The sequence below is a fragment of the Zeus faber genome (genome assembly GCF_960531495.2).
Source record: "Zeus faber genome assembly, chromosome: 4".
In the NCBI taxonomy this organism is placed as follows: domain Eukaryota; kingdom Metazoa; phylum Chordata; class Actinopteri; order Zeiformes; family Zeidae; genus Zeus; species Zeus faber.
The window spans coordinates 12309582-12332564 of NC_137191.1; the positions used below are offsets into that span (position 1 = coordinate 12309582).

At 42.6% G+C, this 22983-nt stretch overlaps 2 protein-coding genes across 4 annotated transcripts in view; one reads left to right on the forward strand and one right to left on the reverse strand.

Moving 5' to 3' along the window:
• The first annotated feature begins 1665 nt into the window (after positions 1-1665).
• tmc6b (transmembrane channel-like 6b) lies at positions 1666-19649 on the forward strand. Of its 2 annotated transcripts, XM_079999017.1 has the most exons (21): positions 1666-1704; positions 6072-6256; positions 7014-7144; positions 7487-7654; positions 8546-8701; positions 8793-8901; positions 9174-9258; positions 11138-11395; positions 11945-12159; positions 12249-12393; positions 12945-13100; positions 13224-13402; positions 14274-14364; positions 14616-14713; positions 15050-15145; positions 15262-15337; positions 16258-16391; positions 16838-17014; positions 17916-17994; positions 18638-18724; positions 18821-19649. In XM_079999017.1, the coding sequence occupies exons 2-21, from the start codon at positions 6201-6203 to the stop codon at positions 18833-18835; spliced, it is 2511 nt and encodes an 836-aa protein (XP_079855143.1). In that variant the 5' UTR covers positions 1666-1704; positions 6072-6200; the 3' UTR covers positions 18836-19649. The 2 variants fall into 2 exon arrangements, with proteins under 2 accessions (XP_079855143.1, XP_079855142.1); XM_079999016.1 differs by having other exon boundaries at positions 18638-19649.
• A 101-nt stretch (positions 19650-19750) lies between these two features.
• The window catches only part of notum1b (notum, palmitoleoyl-protein carboxylesterase b), an 8303-nt gene continuing 5070 nt past the window's right edge, over positions 19751-22983 (reverse strand). Inside the window, exons 4-11 of one of the 2 annotated variants that reach the window (XM_079999023.1) lie at positions 22380-22440; positions 22112-22170; positions 21861-21963; positions 21548-21739; positions 21364-21461; positions 21112-21259; positions 20986-21033; positions 19751-20836 (exon numbers count right to left, since the gene is read on the reverse strand). In XM_079999023.1, the coding sequence (XP_079855149.1) occupies positions 20506-20836; positions 20986-21033; positions 21112-21259; positions 21364-21461; positions 21548-21739; positions 21861-21963; positions 22112-22170; positions 22380-22440 (1040 nt within the window). In that variant the 3' untranslated portion in view covers positions 19751-20505. The remainder of the gene's footprint in view (positions 20837-20985; positions 21034-21111; positions 21260-21363; positions 21462-21547; positions 21740-21860; positions 21964-22111; positions 22171-22379; positions 22441-22983) is intronic. The other variant, XM_079999024.1, reaches the window with a different exon arrangement.

Here is a 22983-nt window from a genome sequence, read left to right on the forward strand (position 1 = left end):
GAAGAGGATTGTACTCGTGTATTTTCTTAATTTTTGCCAATCTTATCATCTCTATTCTATGTTGAGGTGAGAACGGATCTGGAGTAAACGGAGCCTCCCAATTCAGACGTAGTGGTTTATCTTCCGGCCTGTGGAGCCAATAGATATGTCTGTTAAAAAGTAGACTGGCAGCAGCTCTCGGGCAGGTTTCAGGAAATCACATGACCGGATACAAAAGTGTTTTTGGTTTGTGAAACATTGAGATATACAGAAGAAGGAAATAAATACAAGAATACCTCATGCCACACACGAACACACGCACACCCACGCACACACACACACACACACACGCACGCACGCACACATACAGTCAAGATGCAATTAAAAAAATTGTATAGAATCTCTCTGGTTAGAATCAAAGTCAGATTTATTTAGTCCAGTGTAACATATTATATAGTCATTTATATTGTAAAGAATGTAAGCCAAGTCAAAGAACAATTATTTGTACAGCTCTTGCAGCGGTCTGAGGGTATTTTACAATGTCATTGACAACAATTGCATATTACATTTGAATATTGCATATTCCTTCGGGATGTTTGCACATTAGACAGTGCGCAACCTGGTATGCGTACTATGTGAATTGCACTAAGGCGTTGACAATCAACCACTGAAGTACTCATCTAGAAACATTTTTCCATCCTGAAAACATTCAGCAGAAATGTGCTAAACACCCACTCAACCTCCGAAACATTAGACCAGCAATCAACAGTACATTTCCATCACCGTCTGTCAGGCAGCCAGAGTAGAAGCAGAAGGCAGATTTCCATCTGACTATTAGAGAAGTTTTATTACTGTTACCTATGATCTCACATTTAAGGAAGATTAGATAAGAAATGTTAAGCTCATAATAGAGCGTTGGGACACTGTAAGACAGTGTCGAAATAGTGTCACAGTGCCGAAATAGTCTCTGTTGAAATAGCTGTTTAAGGGCTGTCGTATTGTATATGAGAGGCTACAGTAATGATCTGAGATTTTGTTTTGGGTTTTTTTTATTAGGTGGACTATTTATATCAGTGCAGTCGTCACATATGACGCCGTGTGTGGGCCTGTGGGCGCGGCCAGGTACAGGTGAGTCAGGCAGGTGAAGGGAGGAGCCCGAAGTCGGAAGAAAACGTTCACCAACAGGTAGGGCTATTCGATCTATTCTACCCTTTGCTATGTTTTCATCTCTGTCCTCTTTTTTTTATTTTTTTTATTATTTAGGCGCAACTTAAAGAAAAGTCTTTGCCAGTCTATTCTGCATTTGGCAGCATTTCGTCATGGCGCTGACGAAGGGGCAGCCCCCGACGAGCGCGAAAAGGACTGCGCCACTCATGTAGACATTTTGAGGGGAGGCGTGTGTGTGTGCGTGAGACGCGAAAATAAAACGCACAGTTAACACACGGTGCGGTCACTTGGACGCCGGTGCACTTTCACACAGGGAGTTTCCCGGGCGCGGAGACAGCCTCCCGTGACGCAGTCCCACAAAGTTGTCGCAGTCTCGGAAGTTTAAAGAGTCATTTGGGTTTTTTTTTTTTTTTTGTTTTTTTTTAAGACCCCGCGAAAGGAAATGGTTCGTCCCGGCTGCCCGGTTACCCACGCGACGCGGAGCCGGTGGAACAGGTCGGTCAGAGTCGTTTTCAGAACCGCCGGAGGATATTTTTTGGGGGGAGTTCTGTTGCAGGAGTAAGTTTTCCCTTCACACCCCCCCCCCCCTAATTTACCACTAATTTACCACTTTTATAAACAACGTGTTTGTGTCAGATTGTTTTTAGACGAACGGCACCCCGTCACATCAGTCTTTCGTGGTAACTGAAACGCTTTCACGAGAACGGTCAGAAACCGGTTTGGAGGTTACGGACACAGATGTTTGCAATCCGTGTTTTTTTTTGCGATTCAATACTATATCGTAGGTGCTATTAACAATATTAATAATAGCATTTAGCTGCGGATGTGCGGTGTAATTCACGTGCGATATTTGTTTGGGTGTTCCGCTGGCGTCCTTTTGTGTGAGGGCAGAGATTGAAGCTGAAGACCACATCTTGACAAATCGCCTTTTATTCCAGGATGAAATGCGCTATAACTCCCATGTGAGCCTATGGATGCCGCGTGTATTGTTATTGTTATTATTGTTGTTGTTGTTGTTGTTGTTGTTGTTGTTGTTGTTATTATTAGTAGTATTAGCCTGTGCTGTAAAAACAAACAAACATCGAAGTAATTTAAAAAGTTCTAAGAGGGAGGCTTGGGGCATGTACATTTGGAGGACTTTCTTTCACACAACTTTCATGCGGGGGGGGGGGAAACACTCACGTACACGCACACACATACACACACACACACACACACACGCACGCACGCACGCACGCACAGCCCTTACGTTGCTTCAGCCTTGGCTTTGCAGGTTTTGGCGAAGTAGCCTATAATTAAGTTGTCATTCCGCCGTGCCTTCGTGTCGTGAATACGTTGCAGCATTAACCGTATGCTGTGTTTGTGCTTTTTCTCGCAAGCCAATGAGTCCCGGCTGTGTTTGTATCGCATACATGTTTTCTATTTTTCCTCTCCATTTTTTTTTCCTCCCCATTAACCCTTTCCATACCCCTCCCTTTCCCCATTTTGACCCTTGACAGATAGGACCTTTTTTTTTTTTTTAATATTTTTATTTGTTTTTTTTTTTACTTTTATCTCCACCTTCTTTCTCCTCCATCCACCCTGTTAAGACAATAATAGATGCCACAACATGAAGTTATACATGCCAACATATCATATTGTTTCATTGAAGTTTTCCATCGCCATCATCCCCTCACTCATCTTTGTAGATTCTGTTAAATCAACCAATAATGGCAGACTCTATTGGCCCTCCCCCATATTTTGCTTTGTTCCTCTACTGCCCGCTGTTGTTTTTTCCCACTGGAGCCTGGGAAGTTATGATCACACAGTCGTCAAAAGCTCTCGGGACGCACACATTTCTTACACCCTTTCCTCCTCTTTGTCTATATATCCTCCAATAAATCCATATACTGTTTTTCTGTTAAATAATTTGAGACATTGATGTGACATTAAGCTGTGTTTGAATATACATCTTTGTAAATGTCTGGGCTTTGTTTGTTTACACGTCTCTCCCGGTGAGTGATGTTAAACACGGTGTCTTTAAAGCACTTTGAGTTGGGTTTGTGCTGGATGTCCAGCTTCCTTCTTAAATCAGCTTTCTATGAATCGTCCGCCCATAAGTAAAGACACATGTGGTAAATCTGTAGAACGTTTTCCCCATTCCCTATCCCCAGGGTGTTTTATTTGGCAATAGCACCGATCTAAACTCTGAACTCGGTTAGATTGTGTTTAAGTATTTGTCCCACCCCCTCAAAATCATTCTCTATATTGACTAGGACCACTTATGTGTAAGTAGAAACACACATACTGTATATATACAAGCACATTATTCTCCAAGCCACTACAGCTCTCACAGTCAAAGAGAAACAGTATGACTAACCACTCCAGCAATGCTGATGTCAGTCATTCTGCATTATAGAACTGTGTGTCGTTGTATTGCATTGCATAGAGCCACTTTGGGTGTCACCACTGTGTGAGCGCCAAAGACAGGATGGACAGAATCATAGTGGTAGATAGAGGAAACAAAAGGAAACTCAATACGCAATAAAAAAAACAACTATATGGAACAAGACATTAAAACAAGGTTATAGGAGACTGTCATCTATTCTTGAAACTGAGATACTGGAAGTATGTTAAAGTGAATGGGGACAGTTCAGTGAAATGTTTTGATATAGCTTAAATTAGCATGTTGAGCAGGCTGAAAAGACAAACGCCTATGATTGAAAGACAGTGGACTCTGAAATCTGAAACCATTTATCAGTGTCTTGGCTATTTGCCAGAGTCTGTTCGTACTGCCTGGTCTGCCGTGTTGAAGTCGCACTAGATCAGGAAACAGCAGAGACCTCACCCCTATGCTACCAAACACACACATACACTTACACACACACTCGTCATGGACAGCATATCTCCCATGATCTCCCATGATATCATGGTGTTGAGTCATGGCATGTTAGATTGAATACATAAACAGGGGTTATTCTTCCAAATTGGTTAAAATATGACCTGTGGTTTTTTTTTTGTTTGTTTCTAAGCCAAGAATGCATACATTTTAGCATACTGTAGATGACCTCAGTGGTATTAGACCGATTTACCCAGTCAGTCGTGTATTTGGATGCGTATGAGGTATGTGAGCACTTGAGCTGTTTATCTCACCACAAAGCAATGATTAAATGGAATTTATGGCTCTTGATCATGGTTTATTTGTCCAGAGTTCTTCATTAAACATTATTGGGCTACAGCTCTTAAAGTTGTTTTGGACTGTTTGAGGAAAATACTTTAATTGGACACAAATGAATATCTGGTTTCCATTTTCCCTAATTCTAAGCATTAATAGTTTTTATAGCATTGGCTTGGAATCATGATGGACAACTAAAGATGTGTTTGCAAACCACTGGCAACATGTTTATACCTGTGATCAACATTTATGTGCACTTGTGTGCAATTAGGGAAATCATGAAATTGAAATTTGTCCTGTACATGGACATCTTTTAATGCAAACACAACGGCATGCTAACACATACTCCGACCTCAGCATGACACACATATTCATTCAGATAATGAATCACATTGTCTTTGCCCACATGATTATTCATCAAATAAGGTCCTTCCATTTGCAGACATAGCACTTGTCACAACCAGCAGAACAATGGAGAACTCATGACATAGTGACATAATCTCCAGTGACTTGACATCTCTGTGACAATTTTCTTTGTCGTATTGCCTCAATCTTTATAGATCCTTCATTTTGGCTGCACAAAAAGTTTAATGTTTAAGGCTTTTCCACGGGTCTTATTTACCCAAACTCAGAGACTCATGTTACAACCTGGGTCGTCTTTTCCTCTTCACTTTCCCCTTTTCCTGGCCCTTCCTATTCATTCCCTCAGGTGGATTATTGGATATTGAGTCACAGAGTTCTTTAAGTCCCTGTAAAGCAAAATAAATGTGTTTTGAGTTTGTCACACCGTGAAAATGTGTTATTAACCACCCAGCCAAATTTGAATTATGAAGGTTTAAAAATCGTGAAAGAAAAGGCACTTCTGCTCTGAGACTCTGGGGGCGTGTCCGCTGAAGACATTCAAACCACGCCCAATTGCGTTAATGGCGTTAAACATTTACATTGGAGAAGGTAGATTCCATGTTTAAATGTTCTGCTAAACCCAGTCCTGTCACTCTAGTTGTTCACCTCAAAGCGCCACTGTCTTGCTGTGGAACTCCCCGCTTTCCGTTGCCCCCTGCTGGCTCGTCCGCAGACCAGTCGGGGCACCGCGGCCTGCTAGCATGCAGCTAATGCAAACGTAACCAAACCCTGCACCGTCAAACCAATGGAACGGTGCTTTTTTTGTTCCGGGCGTCCGTGGCATGCGTTCAGATGAGGTCTCCCTGAAGATGCCTCCAGGAGTTTATTCCCAAAACAGTGTTTTATTTCATAATCTAGACTGTGAGCTTAGCTTATTTCACAACTGACGCTCTGATTCCGACCTGGTGTTTATATAGTGTTTGGGGAGGTGCCATGCCAAGTATGACTGCTCCAAGTCATCAAGTCATGATTTAGGCCCGCCCAAAAGATTCTGGGGGGGGAAAAATGGTGAGAAACAGTGGTCAAACTCAATAATTCTGTACTACATCGTTCAGTCTTTTCACATGTTTTCAGCAATTATTTTTTAACATATATTATGTGTTTAGAAACAAATCACTGAATTCGCTTTACAGGGAGTTTAAATGTAGAAATGTCAAAGTTAATGTTGCGAGCATTTTACATATTAGAGTCTGTTGCCAACAGTAATCAGGGTATGTTGTTTCTTGTGGAGTTTCTGTCCCAGATGTCTTCCCTCTGAATGTGTGCTCTCTCCAGACAAGCTGCGACATGATTCGAGGTGGAAAAGCTCAGTTTCTGACAGATGATGTACCTCCCCACCATCCCTCGCTTTTACCTCCCCCTCTCTCAGGTAGCGCAGTGATCACCATGACAGGGGAGCGGCGGGCAGGTTTGAGCAGATGAGCTGTGTGACCGCCTGTGATCGGTCGACAGAGACAGCAGACATTCGGGGCTGCTTGACGGACGAAGAAGACGAAGGATGGCTCGAAATGTCAACTTTGACTTCCACCCCCACTACCTCGAAGTTGGACTCGAGTGAGTGTTTGAAAAGCCGCTTTTTCTTTTTTTTTTTTTTTTTTTCTCCTCTCTCACAAGCTTCCACTTCGTCCCCTCCCCTCTTTTCCTGTTCACATCTTCTTTAATAAATTCCCTTGCTCGGTCTTCAACAACTTGAACTTGAACCTTTGGCCTCAAGGAGTGCTTTTTCTTTCTAGCACTTAGCTTGTTTAGAGTTCAGTTAAGTGGTGAAGAACTTGAGAAGATCCTTCAGTTGGAAGGAAGTAGTGAGTAGAGATAACCGGATTACAGTCGCTGTTTTCTTTGACGTGTTATGCTGTGAACACAAGGGCAGATCACACAGTGGAGCCTCCTAGGGTTTTACTGTCCTTTTTGCCCTGGAGGACATTGTTCTCGATCCGTTTCCATTGTTTCCATCCATTGTTTATAGAAATAACATTGACTTCTTGTATAAAGTTTAGTGATTTTACATAGAAATTACAATGTGTTTTGAGTGTGTAACTACTTGTATACAAGTTGCTTCTGTTAGCGCAAATGTCTAAAAATAATGTATTTATAGGATAAATACCAGCTTGCCTTTTGTCATCTTTTCCTGTGTTTACTTCTAAATGTTCCCAGAGATCTTGGGCCCCCCAGCAAAGATGCTCTTAATTGGGGCATTCAGTATTTATGCTTCTAGTTTGGTAATCGGTTGCACAACTGAACAGCACAGGAAAGCTGTTAACTTAGCCTCTCTTTGTCTTTCTTTGCTTTTCCGTCTTTCGCTCGCCGTCAGGAGTCCAGTCGATGAGGAAGGAGTCCATGACTCGTTTAACCAGCTGATCGCAGAGCAGACTCAGAATGGACGACTCTCCGAGGCGTACGAGTTGCAGCAACTGCAGCGAGACCTGGATGAGGAGGGTCGAGGTACACTGTGTGTGTGCGCGCGTGCTTGTCGTGAAACTGGTTTCCATTAATATCCTGCTGAATTTTGGAAAATAAAACGTTGTTATACATGTGACTGTCCGGTTGGAGGGCACCTACTGATAAGCCTACATGACTGTTTATGTTTATTATGTCAAACTTGTAAAGTTCATACCGGTAAGACAAGAGAAGTTATTTATCTCATTTATGTTGAGTCAATCCTCAGTCTTTTGTCGGACAATTTTGGAAGTCAAACACAGAAACTCGTGGAAAAACAAATTCCACATTGGATTTGGACGGGGAACAGTGCAGGTCTAACAGCTCTTTTTCGTCCCTGTTCTCCAGACAGCGTGGCCGGCCTGAACAGCCCCGGATATGACGTCTGGGGCGGGATACAGAGTCATGGAGATTTTGCCAGGGATGAGGAAGCAGAGCAGTTTGACCCCCTAATAGCAGAACGTTGGTCCTCTGCCACTCTGAGGGTCCTGTCCTCCATGCCTAGCCGCACCATCGGTTAGTCAAAATGAAGCCTTGCAAATGTGAATTAACATTCAGATTACTTCTTACTGCACTAACATGCCAAAACAAAGCATTAAACTAGAAGACACAGGTAGGGTGGGAAAGGTGCCAGTAGGTAGTATTAGATGTTCCTGGATGTTTCGGGTTTCCTGGTTCCTCTTTTTTGCTTTTCCAAAATGTCAGTTTTTTTGTTTTTTTTTGGTAAATCCAACATTCAGCTGTGAAATTATTTTGCACATAAAAATCCAGTCCTTGGACTGGGAAAGTGAATCCCAAGAGTTGACTGGATTGGATTTTACGCTTTGAAGGCATAAGACTTTATGAAAACTTGAGTTTGGGACAGAACTGGACCACAAACGATGGCATCAAGCAAGTTCATCGGAATCCGGGTGCAGAGACGTACAGATATTGATGAAGGATCGAGGTGTTTGATGGATTCTTCATTACAGCACCTTACAGTAACAGAAGTCCTCACGTTTTGAGCCTGGGTGTCCTCATTAACATTTAGACTCCCAGCTCTAGAAATCCTGATCCATACGGCAAGTTGTTCCGACTGCGTAGAGTTTCACGAGGAAGTGTCACGTTGGGCATCGTCTACCAAGTTAAGTGCTCTTGCACAAGAGTGACATTGACCCTTTATCTGTCTGCGCTGTCCGTCTGTGACTACACACCGTGTTCCCACGCCATTACCATTGTGACTAATAAACCACTTGAATCTTGAATCTCTTTAATCATGAAACTTCCTGTGGCAATGCTAACAAAGTGACTTAAACCCAGAAACTCTCTTGGCATGCCTGTTAAGTGCTTTACCCGCACCAGCTGCTCTGTTCTTGTGTCTGTCTGACCGATATGATGTTTGTTTCTGTGTACACCCTCCTTTTCCAGGCCGCAGCAGAGGTGCCATCATCTCCCAGTACTACAACAGGACCATGCAGCTCAGGAGACGCAGGCAAAGCCGACCCTCCATCCGAGACTTCTCCCACTCATCCCGGCCCAGCATACGAGACTACAGAGTGGAGTCAGATGACACCGACGCAGATGGTGAGTCCTAAAAAGCTGGTCTACGCCAATACAGCTGTTTATACAAACAGAGAGCTGCAAACAAACTGAGAGCCGATGTTTGTCGTCATAGTGAACAAGTGGGACCGACTGGTGAACAACCTTCAGAACCTGTCGGTGGGCGACAGAGTCCGGATGCTCAGAGCGATGCCGCTCAGCGTAGCAGAGAAGACCGAACTCAGGTCTTCTATGCACAATGTCACACTAACTGCTTACCAACCCCTCCCCTATTATATTGTGTGTGTGTGTGTGTGTGTGTGTGTGTGTGTGTGTGTGTGTGTGTGTGTGTGTGTGTGTGTGTGTGTGTGTGTGTGTGTGTGTGTGTGTGTGTGTGTGTGTACTCACTCACAGGATAGATATATGTATGTATGTGTGTGTGTGTGTGTATATATGTATGTGTGTGTGTATATGTATATATATGTGTGTGTAAATATAAATGTCTGTTTGCATCTAGGAGGTTGGCGCTAAACAAGGACAGGCGGTCATTCTCAAGCAGTCGGATCCCCTGTTGCAGTCACCTCAAGTATTACATCATCATTGTAAGTCATCTCTGAGACAGTCACTTACTTCATTGTACTTCCTGAGTTCCCATCCTTCTAATGCAGGGCCTGTAAATCCTTATATCTTTCAGAGTATCTAGACATCAGACCAGGTCATATTTCTCACATTATTAAGAATGACAACATAAGACGTCGCCTAGCTGAAACCATGGGACAGTGCAGGTTTCAATGATATGGTAATTTCTCTTTTTGTCATGCGATGGTGTAGGTACATACAAACATCTCAAATGGAATCAGTTCATTTTACTTTCTGATTCTTCAGGTTATGTAGGGTTATGGGTAAACACACACACCTATCAGTATGTATTGCAAGGTTCCTCTTTAAGGAAGCAAATAAGTTTCAGTGTGTGAAACAGAGTGCGTTTCCTGTTGCTTTTCATATCTCCATGTTGAAATAGTTGACTTGCCCTGGTGTTTATGTCCTGAAATGTGGGAGTCCCATCTCCAGAATCTCACAAGGAAAAAAACAAGCACATGTTGATTGTTTGCCCTATTATTTGCTGCTTTATTAACTGCTGCAAAATTGTGCTGAATTAATACCACACACCACTCTGTTAATTTCTTTTGTCTTTGTTATAATCTGTGTTGAAATCATTCATATTTTATTTTGACTTATTGGATTGTTATATTTTTATTTATATATATATATATATATATATATATATATATATATATATATATATATATATATATATATATATATATATATATATATATATATAAATATAATTTTTTTTAATTTTTTTTTATTTTTTTTTATTTTTTTTTTTTTTTTCTTTGAAGAAAAAACTCACACACACACAAACCATAATATAATAGGGGAGGGGTTGGTAAGCAGTTAGTGTGACATTGTGCATAGAAGACCTGAGTTCGGTCTTTTTTTTTTTTTTTTTTTTTTTTTTTCTTTTTTTTTTTTCTTTCTCTATATCTGTATATACCTGATCAGCCACAACATTAAAACCACCACCAATATCCAAAACAGCTCTGACCCATTGAGGCATGGACTCCACAAGACCTCTGAAGGTGTCCTGTGGTATCTGGCACCAAGACGTCCTTTTAAGTTCTGAAGTTGTGAGGTGGGTCCCCCATGGATCAAGCCTGTTCCAGCACACAGATCCCACAAAACGTGATTTATCACAGCAGGCCACCATCTTCCATTGCTCCATGGTCCAGTTGTGATGCTCACATGCCCATTGTAGGTGCTTTCGGTGGTGGACAAGGGTCAGCATGGACACTCTGACCGGTCTGCAGCTACGCAGCCTCATACACAGCAAGCTGTGATGTACTGTGTGTTCTGACACCTTTCTATCATAGCAGCATTAACTTTTTCAGCAATTTGTGCTACAGTAGCTCTTCTGTGGGATCGGACCAGACGGGCTGGACTTGGCTCACCACACGCATCTGTGAGCCCAATGAGCCCCCCTCTTCCCTGTCGCCCGTTCACTTGTTGTCCTTCCTTGGACCCCTTTCAGTAGGTACTAACCACTGCATACAGGGAACACCTCACGAGACCTGCTGTTTTGGAGATGCTCTGACCCAGTCGTCTAGCTGTCACAAATTGGCCCCTGTCAATGTCGCTCAGATCCTTACGCTTGTCCAGTTTTCCTGTTTCCAACACATTGACTCCAAGAACTGACTGTTCACTTGCTGCCTAATATATCCCACCCCTTGGAAAGTGCCATTGTAACAAGATGATCAATGTCATTCACTGTGTGTGTGTGTGTGTGTGTGTGTGTGTGTGTGTGTGTGTGTGTGTGTGTGTGTGTGTGTGTGTGTGTGTGTGTGTGTGTGTGTGTGTGTGTGTGTGTGTGTGTGTGTGTGTGTGTGTGTGTTTTCTTCATGTTTTTTGACCTCCCAGGCTGTGAGGCAGGCCTGGTACAGCTGGCTGTCCTTCCTGCACTCTCTGCAGCTGTGGCAGGTGGCTCTGAAGCAAGTGAGCGGAAGATTTGGCACCGGCGTCCTCTCGTACTTCCTGTTCCTCAAGACGCTGCTCTTCTTCAACCTCTTCCTCTTTCTGGTTACCGGTGTGTTCCTGGTGCTGCCTCAGGCCATACACCCTCCAGTGCTGCCTCAAGCACAAGTCAGCTTCTCTGGGCTGGAGCTCCTCACTGGAGGGGTAAGCATGGCCGGGCAGTGGTTACACACTGACACATGAGGGGGAAAGTTGGTCCTTTGAGACCTGTGGTTTATGGAAGCGTTTTGGCAGCTGCAACTGAAACAATCAAAACAGGAAATCAGTGACTATTGGCATAATAGGTTTAGCTGCATCCTCTATCACCGTATTCTATTAACACACCTCCTTGACGGAAGCACAGGTACAATAATTGTTCAATTCGACAAAAACTGCTACAAAAATAAGCAGGTTAAATTCTACTACTACTCATACTACTGTAGTCTGTATTTGTTGATTTTTTTTAACTCCTTTTCAGACCAAATCTTAATATGTTTATAGATTTTTAGCAGAGTGATGAAGAGGCTTCACTAGTAAATGCGCATTTTGGTGAACCAGAAAAAAAGCTTGAATGGTATTCATTCAAATCAATAACAATGCACAGTAATGGAGATGATGCCAAAGATTTGAGGTTCCAGTTTAGGTCTTGGACAATCCAGGCAACAGTATATGGATCTCTGTCTTGTTTTTTTTTTCCTCTCCCCCTGTTCTAAGGGTTACTTCTCAGACTCGGTGATGTACTATGGCTACTACAGCAACTTCACCTTTAACAAGAGCTGCAAAGACAGTGACAGAAGACAGAATCTCTCGGCGTCCAATGGAACAGCGTTCGACTGTGTGTCACACGGACTGTCCTACAACATGCCCCTGGCTTACTTCTTCACCATAGGCGTGTCCTTCTTCGTCACATGTATCATCCTTGTGTACAGGTATATGCTGTGTGTTTGTGGGTCTAAAAAACGAAATACCTCTTCGGCTCCAACTCATTGTGGCACACCTCTATGTGCTCTGTCGGCAGCATGTCAAAGTCGTTTGGGCAGAGTTTCCGTATCGACAAGTCTCAGGGTATTTTGGCCATAAAGGTCTTCTGCTCCTGGGACTTCAAGGTCATCAAGAAGACATCTGTCAAACTCATGTCTGACAATATTTCTACACAGCTCAAGGTATGGCTACACTCACACACACACCCACACCTATATACTTTATTCTGAGGAAAGTACACAGAAAGTGCACAAAGTTGTTTTAAGGAATATTTGAAATCGTTTTTATTAAAGGAATGATGTGCAAATCAGATATATTAATTATAACGCTTTCTTCCATGACAATTTGATTGTGTGGGGTTGTTTTTTTTTTTTTTTTTTTTTTTTTTTTTTTTTTTTTTTTCTTTTTCTTCTTTCGTCTTAACTAGTAATATATTTCTTATGATGTAACTGCCGTTAACAAAGGTGCTTATCTCAAAGTCTTCAGGTTTGTTTCTTTTATAACCTCCTGTGCATATTGGACTCTTTTCCTGTCTACTATTATATATTTGTTTAGCACAAATAAACTAGACTTAAAGGAAATAACTCTCTTTCTCTCTAAAAAGCAGGCAAAGAATTGATGATCATCTCTCTGACCTACCCCCTTAACACCATTTCCTCTTTTTATTCAATATCACTCGCCCTCTTTCTCTTTTATACTTCCCTTTCACCGTCCACCTCATCCCTCTCTCCAGGAGTTGCTGGCAGAGGTGAACTGTAAACACGGTGTGACGTCACTGAGCCAGAGGCTGTGGAGACTAACAGTACACGGCCTGGCCTGGGCCATTTGTATCGGCAGCGTTGTCGCCTGTGCCTTTGCCGTGTACTACTTCTCTGAGTTCATGCACGAGGTCAGGGATTGGTCAGGGTTCCATTGGGCATCATTAACACAAAACAACAAATTTCCATTGTTTTTTAGTTGATTGTTAATTTCTGTTTTGATTACATTCATCCTTCCTTCCCCCACCTTACAGGACCTCCAGAAAAAGACGCGATCCGGCAACGGAGACCCTCTGCTGAAAGAAGCCAGTCTGCTGGCTCTGCCAGTGGTCGTGTCTCTCATCAACCTGCTGCTGCCCGGTCTGTTCAATGCCACGGCCTGGATGGAGGAGTATGACTCGCCCAGTTTACGTGCATACGTATCCATCTCCAGGTAGCACCAGAGGAACTAAGCCCAGTGTGTATCGTATAGAGGAGACAGAGCCCTCTGTTGCTGTTTAACAGGGAAATCTGAAACAGAAACTAGTCTAGCTTCGGGCTTTGGGCGCAGCACACCCCTGCGGCAGTGTCCTGCGCCCGACACCGGGAAAGTGATCTTCTGTACGCTTGATATCCCACTCCCGGCTGGACGGGCAGGGATTTGGTGCTGGGCTCTTCCCTCTTCCCTCGCAGCTACTAAGGGAATCTGTGTTTTCTTTGTTTTGTTTTTTTAATCCAGTGTTGTTAACATTAGTAATCGATGCCTGTTTTTTTTTTATTAAACAACATTCATATAGGAAGACATGACATTTCAATGTAAATTATGTCAATATGTAATTTAAATGTGTACATTAATAAAATAATAACTTTAACGGGCTAGTATTTCTGGTGCCGACTAGCAAGCATAGCAACGTTTAATCAACTAGTCAACGAATGTTGCACATCCCTAGACCGTACCTGTTTAAAGTGTAGGAGAGATCTATTCATGGTTTCGTCCTCATTGTTGGTCATTGTTATTGTTGTGTGCGCACCACTACATCATGAGGCAACGAACGACAACGAAAATGACTGTCAGGTGATCAGTGATGTAAGGATGTAAACATTCTGTAGTCTGAATCCGCAAGTCCTGCCATGGCTAAGAGTGCAGGCCTGTTTTAAATTGTCCTTTCAACTCTTTTATTCTTCTTTGCCTTTATATAATGCCTTTTATGCCTGTATGTAAATCACTTTGAAGTTTTCTTGAGTATGAAATGTGTAAAATAAACCTGCCTTGCCGTGCCTGAATTTAAACCTTGCGTTCGGGTGTGTGTGTGTGTGTGTCGCAGAAACCTGATGTTAAAGATGAGCGTGCTGGGAGTGCTGTGCTACCATTGGCTCGGTAGAGAGGCTGTCGAATCTCAGAGTCTCGGCCTGCAGGTAAAACAAATGCTGATTGGATGTTTTTGTTTTTGAATTATACATTTTTTATATTTTAATTCACCTATTCTAGAAACACTGTATTATGCACATTAATGTTGTGTGTGTGTGTGTGTGTGTGTGTGTGTGTGTGTGTGTGTGTGTGTGTGTGTGTGTGTGTGTGTGTGTGTGTGTGTGTGTGTGTGTGTGTGTGTGTGTGTGTGTGTGTGTGTGTGTGTGTGTGTGTGTGTGTGTGTGTGTGCTGTCTTCAGTGCTGGGAGAGTTTTGTAGGCCAGGAACTGTATCGCTTCCTGTTAATGGACTTTATCTTTACTGTCCTGGACACTCTCTTTGGAGAATTCCTCTGGAGGTGGGTGGAGCCTCTACACTTTCCCTCATTTTCGCTGAATCTGTAAATTACTTTTCAAACACCGTTGTCACAAACGTCCATCTGGGTTTGCGTTAATTATTAAAACTTGACTGCTTTACCTCCCAGTTGTAAGGGGGCTTCTTGTTGAGTGAATGAATTTCTCTTCTCCTTTCCTCTATCTTATTCTACTTCCGACACATAACACATACAGTACTTATCCACCCTGTTTACTGTCTTGACACCTGTCTTTATTTCCTGTTGCTCTCTGTATCTTTAGCTCTTTTTTTTTTTTTTTTTAATTATTTTTAACAATTCATCCTCTCCTCCTTTTTGCAGGTTGTTTTCAGAAAGGGTGTTGAAGAGGAGTAGAAGACCTGTGTTCGATATTGCCAGGAACGTCCTGGAACTCATCTATGGACAAACGCTCGCCTGGTGGGGAAATTCATGACACTGTTATTTCACAATCATATTAATTTTGGCTGTACTCACACCTAATTAGATACAAAATTATTTCCACATAATGGTAATCATCATAATCTGTTTTTCAGGTTAGGTGTTATTTTTACTCCTCTCCTGCCTGTCGTACAGATTTTGAAACTCCTGCTTCTCTTCTACATCAAGAAGGTACTCTTGAATCCCATCAGTAGTGTTGTAGTGTTACCACTCCCTTGTAGGTTTCTGTAGGCGTCTAAAGGTTCCCCAAATTAGATGGGTCCATTGTAACGGAAATTCATGTTTCAAACCCCAAATCTGCAATCCATTTTTTTTTTTAATCCTTGCCATTAATCATGGCAACACTGATGATGAAGAACATGAACATCCATGTTCTCATCCAGCTTTATCTCATAACTTGTTGAGCTATAAAGATACATGCTCAACACTGCTCATTTAAAACTTTTAAAAAGGATTTGCCATTATATTGATCCTTTAGTTCCTGTAAGCTTTTGTGGTGGCAAAAATAAATATATATATATATATATATATATATATATATATATATAGATAGATAGATAGATAGATAGAGCATGTGTCTCATATGATTTCATTGAATTAAATGTATAATATAGGATTTCTTTAGATGCTCTCTACATAATTTACCCTCAGTCATGCTCATGTGCTTCCCATGCAGTACCTCTGCACCGCCCCTAGGAGGCATCCTCACACTTTGGGAACCGTTGCTTTGGACTAAAATATGTCTTTTACATTTTCTTTTCCTCACAGTACTTATTCCATACCATTTATATTCAGTCCTTATTTTTACTGTCGAAATAAGCAATTCTTGAATTCAATAAAAATAATGGAAATTACCACAGTGTTATAAACGTGACTGCATTGGAAAGATATTATTGAAATACAATATACTGGCCAGCCCTCTTAGCATAATACACAGTATTTCACAGTGTCATGTCTCAACTACGTGTACTGATAACCTAGAAATGAAACGGTTTGTTACGTTCTTGACCCTGACACCAAACCCGTTACCGTCTGAGATCTCTCACTGTCCGGCCAGGAGGTTCACTGCTGCGATGGGGTTGTCTCTCCAGGGTAGTGTGATGCTGAACTGCCAGGCTCCCAGGAAGCCGTACAGAGCCAGCCAGATGTCAACCATCTTCATCACGCTGCTCTGCTTCCCCTCCTTCCTCAGTGCCTCTGTTTGTGTCACATACACCATGTGGAGGTGCATGAACACACACGCACTCAAACCTCACATGCTCCCTTTCAGCACCGTCATTCTTTTCATTCACATCCTGAAGAAAAAAAACCTTCTAATGAGGTTACACGGTCCCCACAAACGACCCTTCATTCATTCATTTATTTATATATTAAATTTTTTGCATTCTTTTGTAGAAATTGAATTCCAATGATTTAAATTCTTACCTCTCTATCTCACTCACTCACTCACTCACTCACTCACTCACACACACACAAAGATTTACATAACATTACTAAATGGTATTTTCTTAGTTAAGAAAAAATAAATGAGATTTTATTTAGCATCTCTGTGTAAACAGATCAATTTCTGCTGCAATAGTATTATTGGTCCTATGTGAAGTTCCTGAAGAACTTTCACTGAGCTGCGTGACGTCTTCTTGACCTCTGTGGGCCCGTGTTTGTTCGGATCAGCATCACCCCGTCCTTAGCGTGTGGTCCGTTCCGCGGCCTCGACACCATGATCCAGGCCGGGAAGCGCTGGGTGGAGGAGCTGGAGCGAAGCAACCCCAACCTGAGCTGGCTGGCCACAGCACACGCTTACCTGGTGGAAAACCCCCTGTTCCTGTTTGTGGCTGCAGGCATCTTCCTGTGAGCGCACGCACGCACGCACGCACGCACGCGCGAGAGAGTTGATCATCTTGTTACAATATGACACCTGTCAAGGGGTGGGATATATTTGGCAAGGGTAATTAGGGAACATGACATGACACACAGTGATTAAAGATTGTGTGTGTGTGTGTGTGTGTGTGTGTGTGTGTGTGTGTGTGTGTGTGTGTGTGTGTGTGTGTGTGTGGGGCTGTGTGTGGCTGTAACTCTGGCCTGCCATAGGTAATTGATCTCAAGCCACCTAGACCTGACACGAAATGAGCACAATGATTTGATATTGAATGATATTGAACCCATATAAAGAGACTGTTTGAGCATTGACAGATGCACTTAATTTGTTGAAAAAGGCCCTTATATATTTTGAGAATTATTCAAGAATTGCTGGAAGTTAAACTCTCATGATTCAAGGGAAATAATTCTTGAAAATCATGATCAATATTATGATCCATCTTTGTTTTGGTCTAAATTGATTACTCGATAATGAAGTTTATGAGCAATATTTACTTATTTTAATTAAATGCATTTTGCTTGCTTGATTTTTTTTCTTCATTATAATTATTATTATTATTACTACTACTACTATTTGATTGCCTTCTATTGATGTAAAGCACTTTGAGTTGCATGTCTATAAAAGGTGCTATACAAATAGAGTATAATAATTATCATTATTAGAAGTTATTATCCCTGTTTTCTGCATGCGTGTGTCCTTTTTGTATGCGTGCTACATTAACGTTTATAACGTGGTTATTTTTGATGCTGATATTTTCACTTACCGCCAGGTTAACGCTCTTCAAAGGAAATGAATGGCTCAGCGTTGCATCTTGCATCCTGTAGCGCTGCCTTCAGTGTGATGGTTCATTCTCACTCTCGCTCTCTCTCTCAGGATAATCATCTACTTCCATACGCAAGTGGTGGATGGTCAGAGGAAGATCATTGCATTACTTCAGGAGCAGATAGAAAATGTAACAACAAAGTTATTATGATGTAAAAAATGTGTTGTAATAACTCTGCCTTCTGATTCTAATCAGACCTCCTGCATGTGTGCTCCCCCCCCCCCCCATAACCACACTTGACCTGTACATGCACATTATATTCCTGACCCGTAACGTACCCATATTCAAAACAAAGAAGTGTAACCTAACGACCGCTATAAGATATATCAACCCGTCATTCATAGGCTTCTGTTTTTTGACATTTTAATTCAAACTATTCAAATTGTCGTTATGATTTTTCTTTAACATCAAAAGCCATTTATTGTTATTGTATAGACATTTTATACTCCCCTCTTCCATCCATCACGTCATTGTTAATATCCAGCATTTTTCAAATTCATTATTTGTCAAAATGGAACCAACCCACGCTTTGCATCTCTCCACGAACCTGCAAACTGAATTCAAGATGGATCTCAAACTGCCCGCTAGCACAGTGTTTGTGTGGATTACCCACTGGTACCCAACTCGCTGCACCCGCTCTGCACCCTCCTTCTACAGTCTACAAACACTTTTCCATATCCTTCTGCATATTTATCAGCCATTATTTTTTAGCTTAATACCCTCTGACCTTTGCTCTTTACTACTGTTCCAACCTCTCGTCCTGTCCGCTCAGGAGGGGGAGGACAAGAAGTTTCTGATCACCCGGCTTCAGCACATCCATGAGCGGAAGCGCACCGTTCCGCGCCGCCTCACCAGCCAGGTCAGACCTCACAGCAACCCCTCCTGTGTGTTCCCTGTCTTACAATCGGTTCAAATCATCGTCTCATCGACGTGTTTTTGTTTTATTCCATTTTAGGATTCAAGCTGTTAAGACTCCAGCTGTTGCTGGGAGATGGAGATTGATCAGTTTCTCAAAGGGGAAAAACATTTGAGTTTCTCAGAAACCAGGATTGGAGGATACATAATACTGGGAGGAAGACTGTAAACTGAATGCGTCGTCACTCGACTTGCAGAAAGCCAATTCAGGAATTCTTATAAAATCAAATACATTATTAATTCAGTTTAGATTTCATAGATTTAAGTGCCATGAACCCTGGGAGTTATATTGTCAAAGGTTGCCAGAAATGTTGGTTTTTTTTGTTTTTTTTACATATAGGAAATAATAATTTCTTTGTGTCTCTAAAATTAGAGCCATACATAATACACTGCACTGCGCCCGCTCATAAAGCTACAGAGATACATCAAGTTTGTTGATACGATAATGTCAACATCAAAAAAGTTAAGTTCATAAGTTTACAGATTGTTATTGGAAAGCAAGTTGTATTGCTAGTTTTTAATTTTGTTTTAAAGGGATCATTTAATTTTTGGGAAGGAAGTTGATCGTATCACTCGGGAAGATAAACCGTCGATTTGGTTTGTCTGGTGTTATATCACAAATGACTCCTCCCTCAAATGTCATTATCGCACTTTTGTACAAACTGTGAACCAATGGATGCTCTCTGACATTTACAGTTTTGTTTTTTTTAACCAGGGTATATGCCACAGGCAAATTTGGTAAGTTAATACAGGTTCAGTTATCTTATCTCTTTACCTACTTTGTTTGAAAGGGTTTTTTTTTGTTGTTGTTTTTTACTGTGGCTGTTTTTCAAGCTGATAGTTTTTAATTAAATTATGTTTTATCTTCATCTTGTTTTATCTCATTGTGCATACATATTTATTAGTGTTCAATTTAAGTATGATATAAATAAACTAAGCAGGGAAAAAAAAAAACCATTTTAATGTTAGCATACAGGTATTCTTTTAACATTAATAGTTGATTTCTATCAACATGCATTTTAAAAGTAGTATATTTACAATTTATGATGTAAAATAAATATTAAAAGTTTTAAGTTGCTTGTATAACAGAGTGTAATATTTACTCTTTAAGCATCTGTATTTCCTTACATTGGTAAACATTACTCATTGATTTTATTTTTTAGTAATTCTCCAAAAACCAAAAGCAGCATAAAGAGCAAGGGTTTGAGCACCATGGTGATCTGTAAATGTGATTGGGTTCTGACAGAAGATACAAACATTCCTCTCATTTCCACCGAAGCACAAGTAATGACATTAGACATTAATACAAGCCAAACATATCTCTGTACTAAAAAACACTAAATGATTATAACATCAAACAACCCGAAGATCTTTAGGTTTGTTTATACAAAAGCTTTGGATTGATTAGATCATAATCATTAAATGTCGTGCCACTGAGACATTCAAGGGCTATTTCAGGTTTGGTTGTTTGTAGTTGTTTTTTTTGTGAAAGTGTCCATAATTGATTCACAGAATAGGGTTGTTTTTCCTCAGATGTCTTTTCCATTAAAGTCCCGGTGATTTGTTTACATGTATACGGCTCTCACACGTTGGAGTGCAGCCCCATTTTCACCATGGGCGTAGCTTAACGGGCCACTCCGCATCTTCCGTTCAGCACCTTCAGTTTTTGTATCACATTACATGAAGAATAGTAATATTAACGGGGCTCTTTGAGAGAAACGTGTCTCAATTGCCGTTATTGAGCATCCCCAAAAGCTTCCCGGGGTCCATCCCCTGCTGCTGGGCCATCTTCTGAATATCAAAGCCCATGTGCTTTAGGAACTGAATCACGGTCATCTCCTGTCCCGTCAGCTGGTCCCGGATGGTGGGGCACGTGGGGTTACAGTGCGGCCATGGGCAGCTGTCGATCAAGTGTAGCGGGCAGCCCCTGGCGGCTTTGGGGCCCTGGTGGTTGTGGTGGCCGTGGCTGCTGTTTCTGTTGTCTTGGAGGACGCGGTCCCAGCAGTGGAGGGCTCGGGGCAGGGACGTCCCTTTCACCTGGATGTCCATCCAGTAGCTGAACGTGCACCGGCAAGCCGAACGATTGGGCAAAAGGAGGGATGGATAGAGAGATGAAGAGGAGAATAAGCGAAATAGGAGTCATTGAATCACTTCCCTGGTGTCCTGGTGAACAAATGTCTGAAAGTGTTGGATCTCGTTACTCACGTCCTGGTGATGAGCTCGTGAGAGAGGCAGGCTGGAGCAAACATCGCCCTGCGGGTGAAACCGAATGATCATTTCGGCTGATATTTATGTGTGTGCTTGTGTGTCTTATTGAAGTGTCTTGCTTACGGTACGTCGCGGAGCGTGCCCCTCAGCTCGTTCCCCAGGTCCTGGATGTATCGCCACTGTCCCTCGTGGATCGGCTGTCCGGTCAGGTGGACGTTGTCTATGGTCAACTGGGCTTCGTCAAAGAGCCACTGCACCACAAACACCGGACCTACACAGGGGAGAGGATGTTTACTGGGCCGGCAAAACGCCACGTTGACTCCCAACGGCTCCGTCATCCCTGGGGGACCACGTGCACGTCCAGCGCGCGCTTACTTTTCAGCGTGGGATAAACTTTATATCCAAAGAAACAGTTCCACTCCTCTCCAACGTGGGCTTGTCTGCAGCTTTCTGGCACCTGCCCGCCCCAGTACCTGCACGACGGAAAAGAATTCATGCAATCTGTCTCACTCCCTCCGTCAGTCCATCTACTTGTCCATCATCGACCCAGCCCGCTCACCTGATGCCTCTCTTGATGGCCTCCATTGGGGCGCAGCTGATGGTGTCGATGCAGTCGGTGAATCGGTACTGCTTGTTGTCGAGGAACCACCCAGAGTCGGCCAAGCCTCTGACTCGCACCCCCGGGAAGCCCTGCGCCGTCAGCTGCTCGGCAACTTGGTCCACGTTCAGCAGGACGCCGGTGCCACCCGCGCTGGGGGGAGCAGGAGGCGGTTATTAAGCTTACCGTAATGCTCATGCTCTCGGGGCCGATTCCTTTGACTGCAATAAGAAGGCGAAGGGATGAGGGTTGAACGGACCCCTGCCGCACTGACCTGCTCCCCGCTAAGAGTAGAACCTTGGCGTTGTCCAGGCCCTTGGTCAGGAGTTCGTTCACCACCTCCTTAATGATCAGAGACCCCATGAAGGCATAGTCACCTAATCGCAGAAACATGCACGCGGGCGTGAGTGATTGACGTCCTCAGAAATTTGCATTCAAGTTGCATTCATAACGTGATTACGATTAAGGATCCCCCGTGGCCACAGCAAAAGCAATGTTTTTTTTTGTTTTTTTTATTTCCCTCACTTTGATCCGTCTTGGCGGTGGCTCCGCTCCACGCATCGCTGGAGCAGTAGGGGATGAAACTAGGAGAGAAAACTGACTTTATGAATACAACTCAGACCGAGTCATTCACTTCACGCTAAATGCCGGTCGCTCAAGTGCTTGTTTAGGCTCGCACATGTATACGCCTAGCCATTGACGTAACACCGGAACAAAATAGGAAAATAAGAAAAACACATTAAGACAGGAAGGAAAGGGTCCATTAAACAGAGAGTAAATGTGGAGTTCTTACACCATGTTGGCATTCCACCAGTACGGGTTTTCCTCTGGCTGAGGGGACAGGATCCCTGTTCCTGAGTGAGGGGGGGCCATAGGAAATAGCACAGTTGTTAAATGGAGGGAGTAGAAAGGAAAGCCTATCTACCCTAGAAGAGGAGGGGAAAGGCCAAATGATAGTATCCTGGAGTCTTACATTTCACTTAGCTGGTCCTCAGAGTGATTTTCTTCTCATGAATACAAAGTCTATCCTTTATACCGTCCAAACAACCACTAAATATTAAAGCCACACACATGTCCCTGCGTAGATGTGTTTGTGTGTGTTGAACTGGAGGCAAATAGATCCTCGTTCTTCGCCTTGATTTGCTCTGCAATTACGAGCGGCCGTGGCTCTCTGCACTTGCCACCAGGCTTGTCGGCGCGGGATAGCGCGAGAGAGGGAGGGGAAGACGGAAAGCCATAAACACACAAGGGCTTCCCTGATGGCTGGAAGGTAAGAGCCAAAGAGGCTCCTCCGCTGATTAATGTAAACTCTGCCAAGGAGGAAATGCAAACATTTATTTGACTCTCGATCTGGAGGATTTTTTCCCTACAGGGGGAAAAATAACAGTACTGGCGTA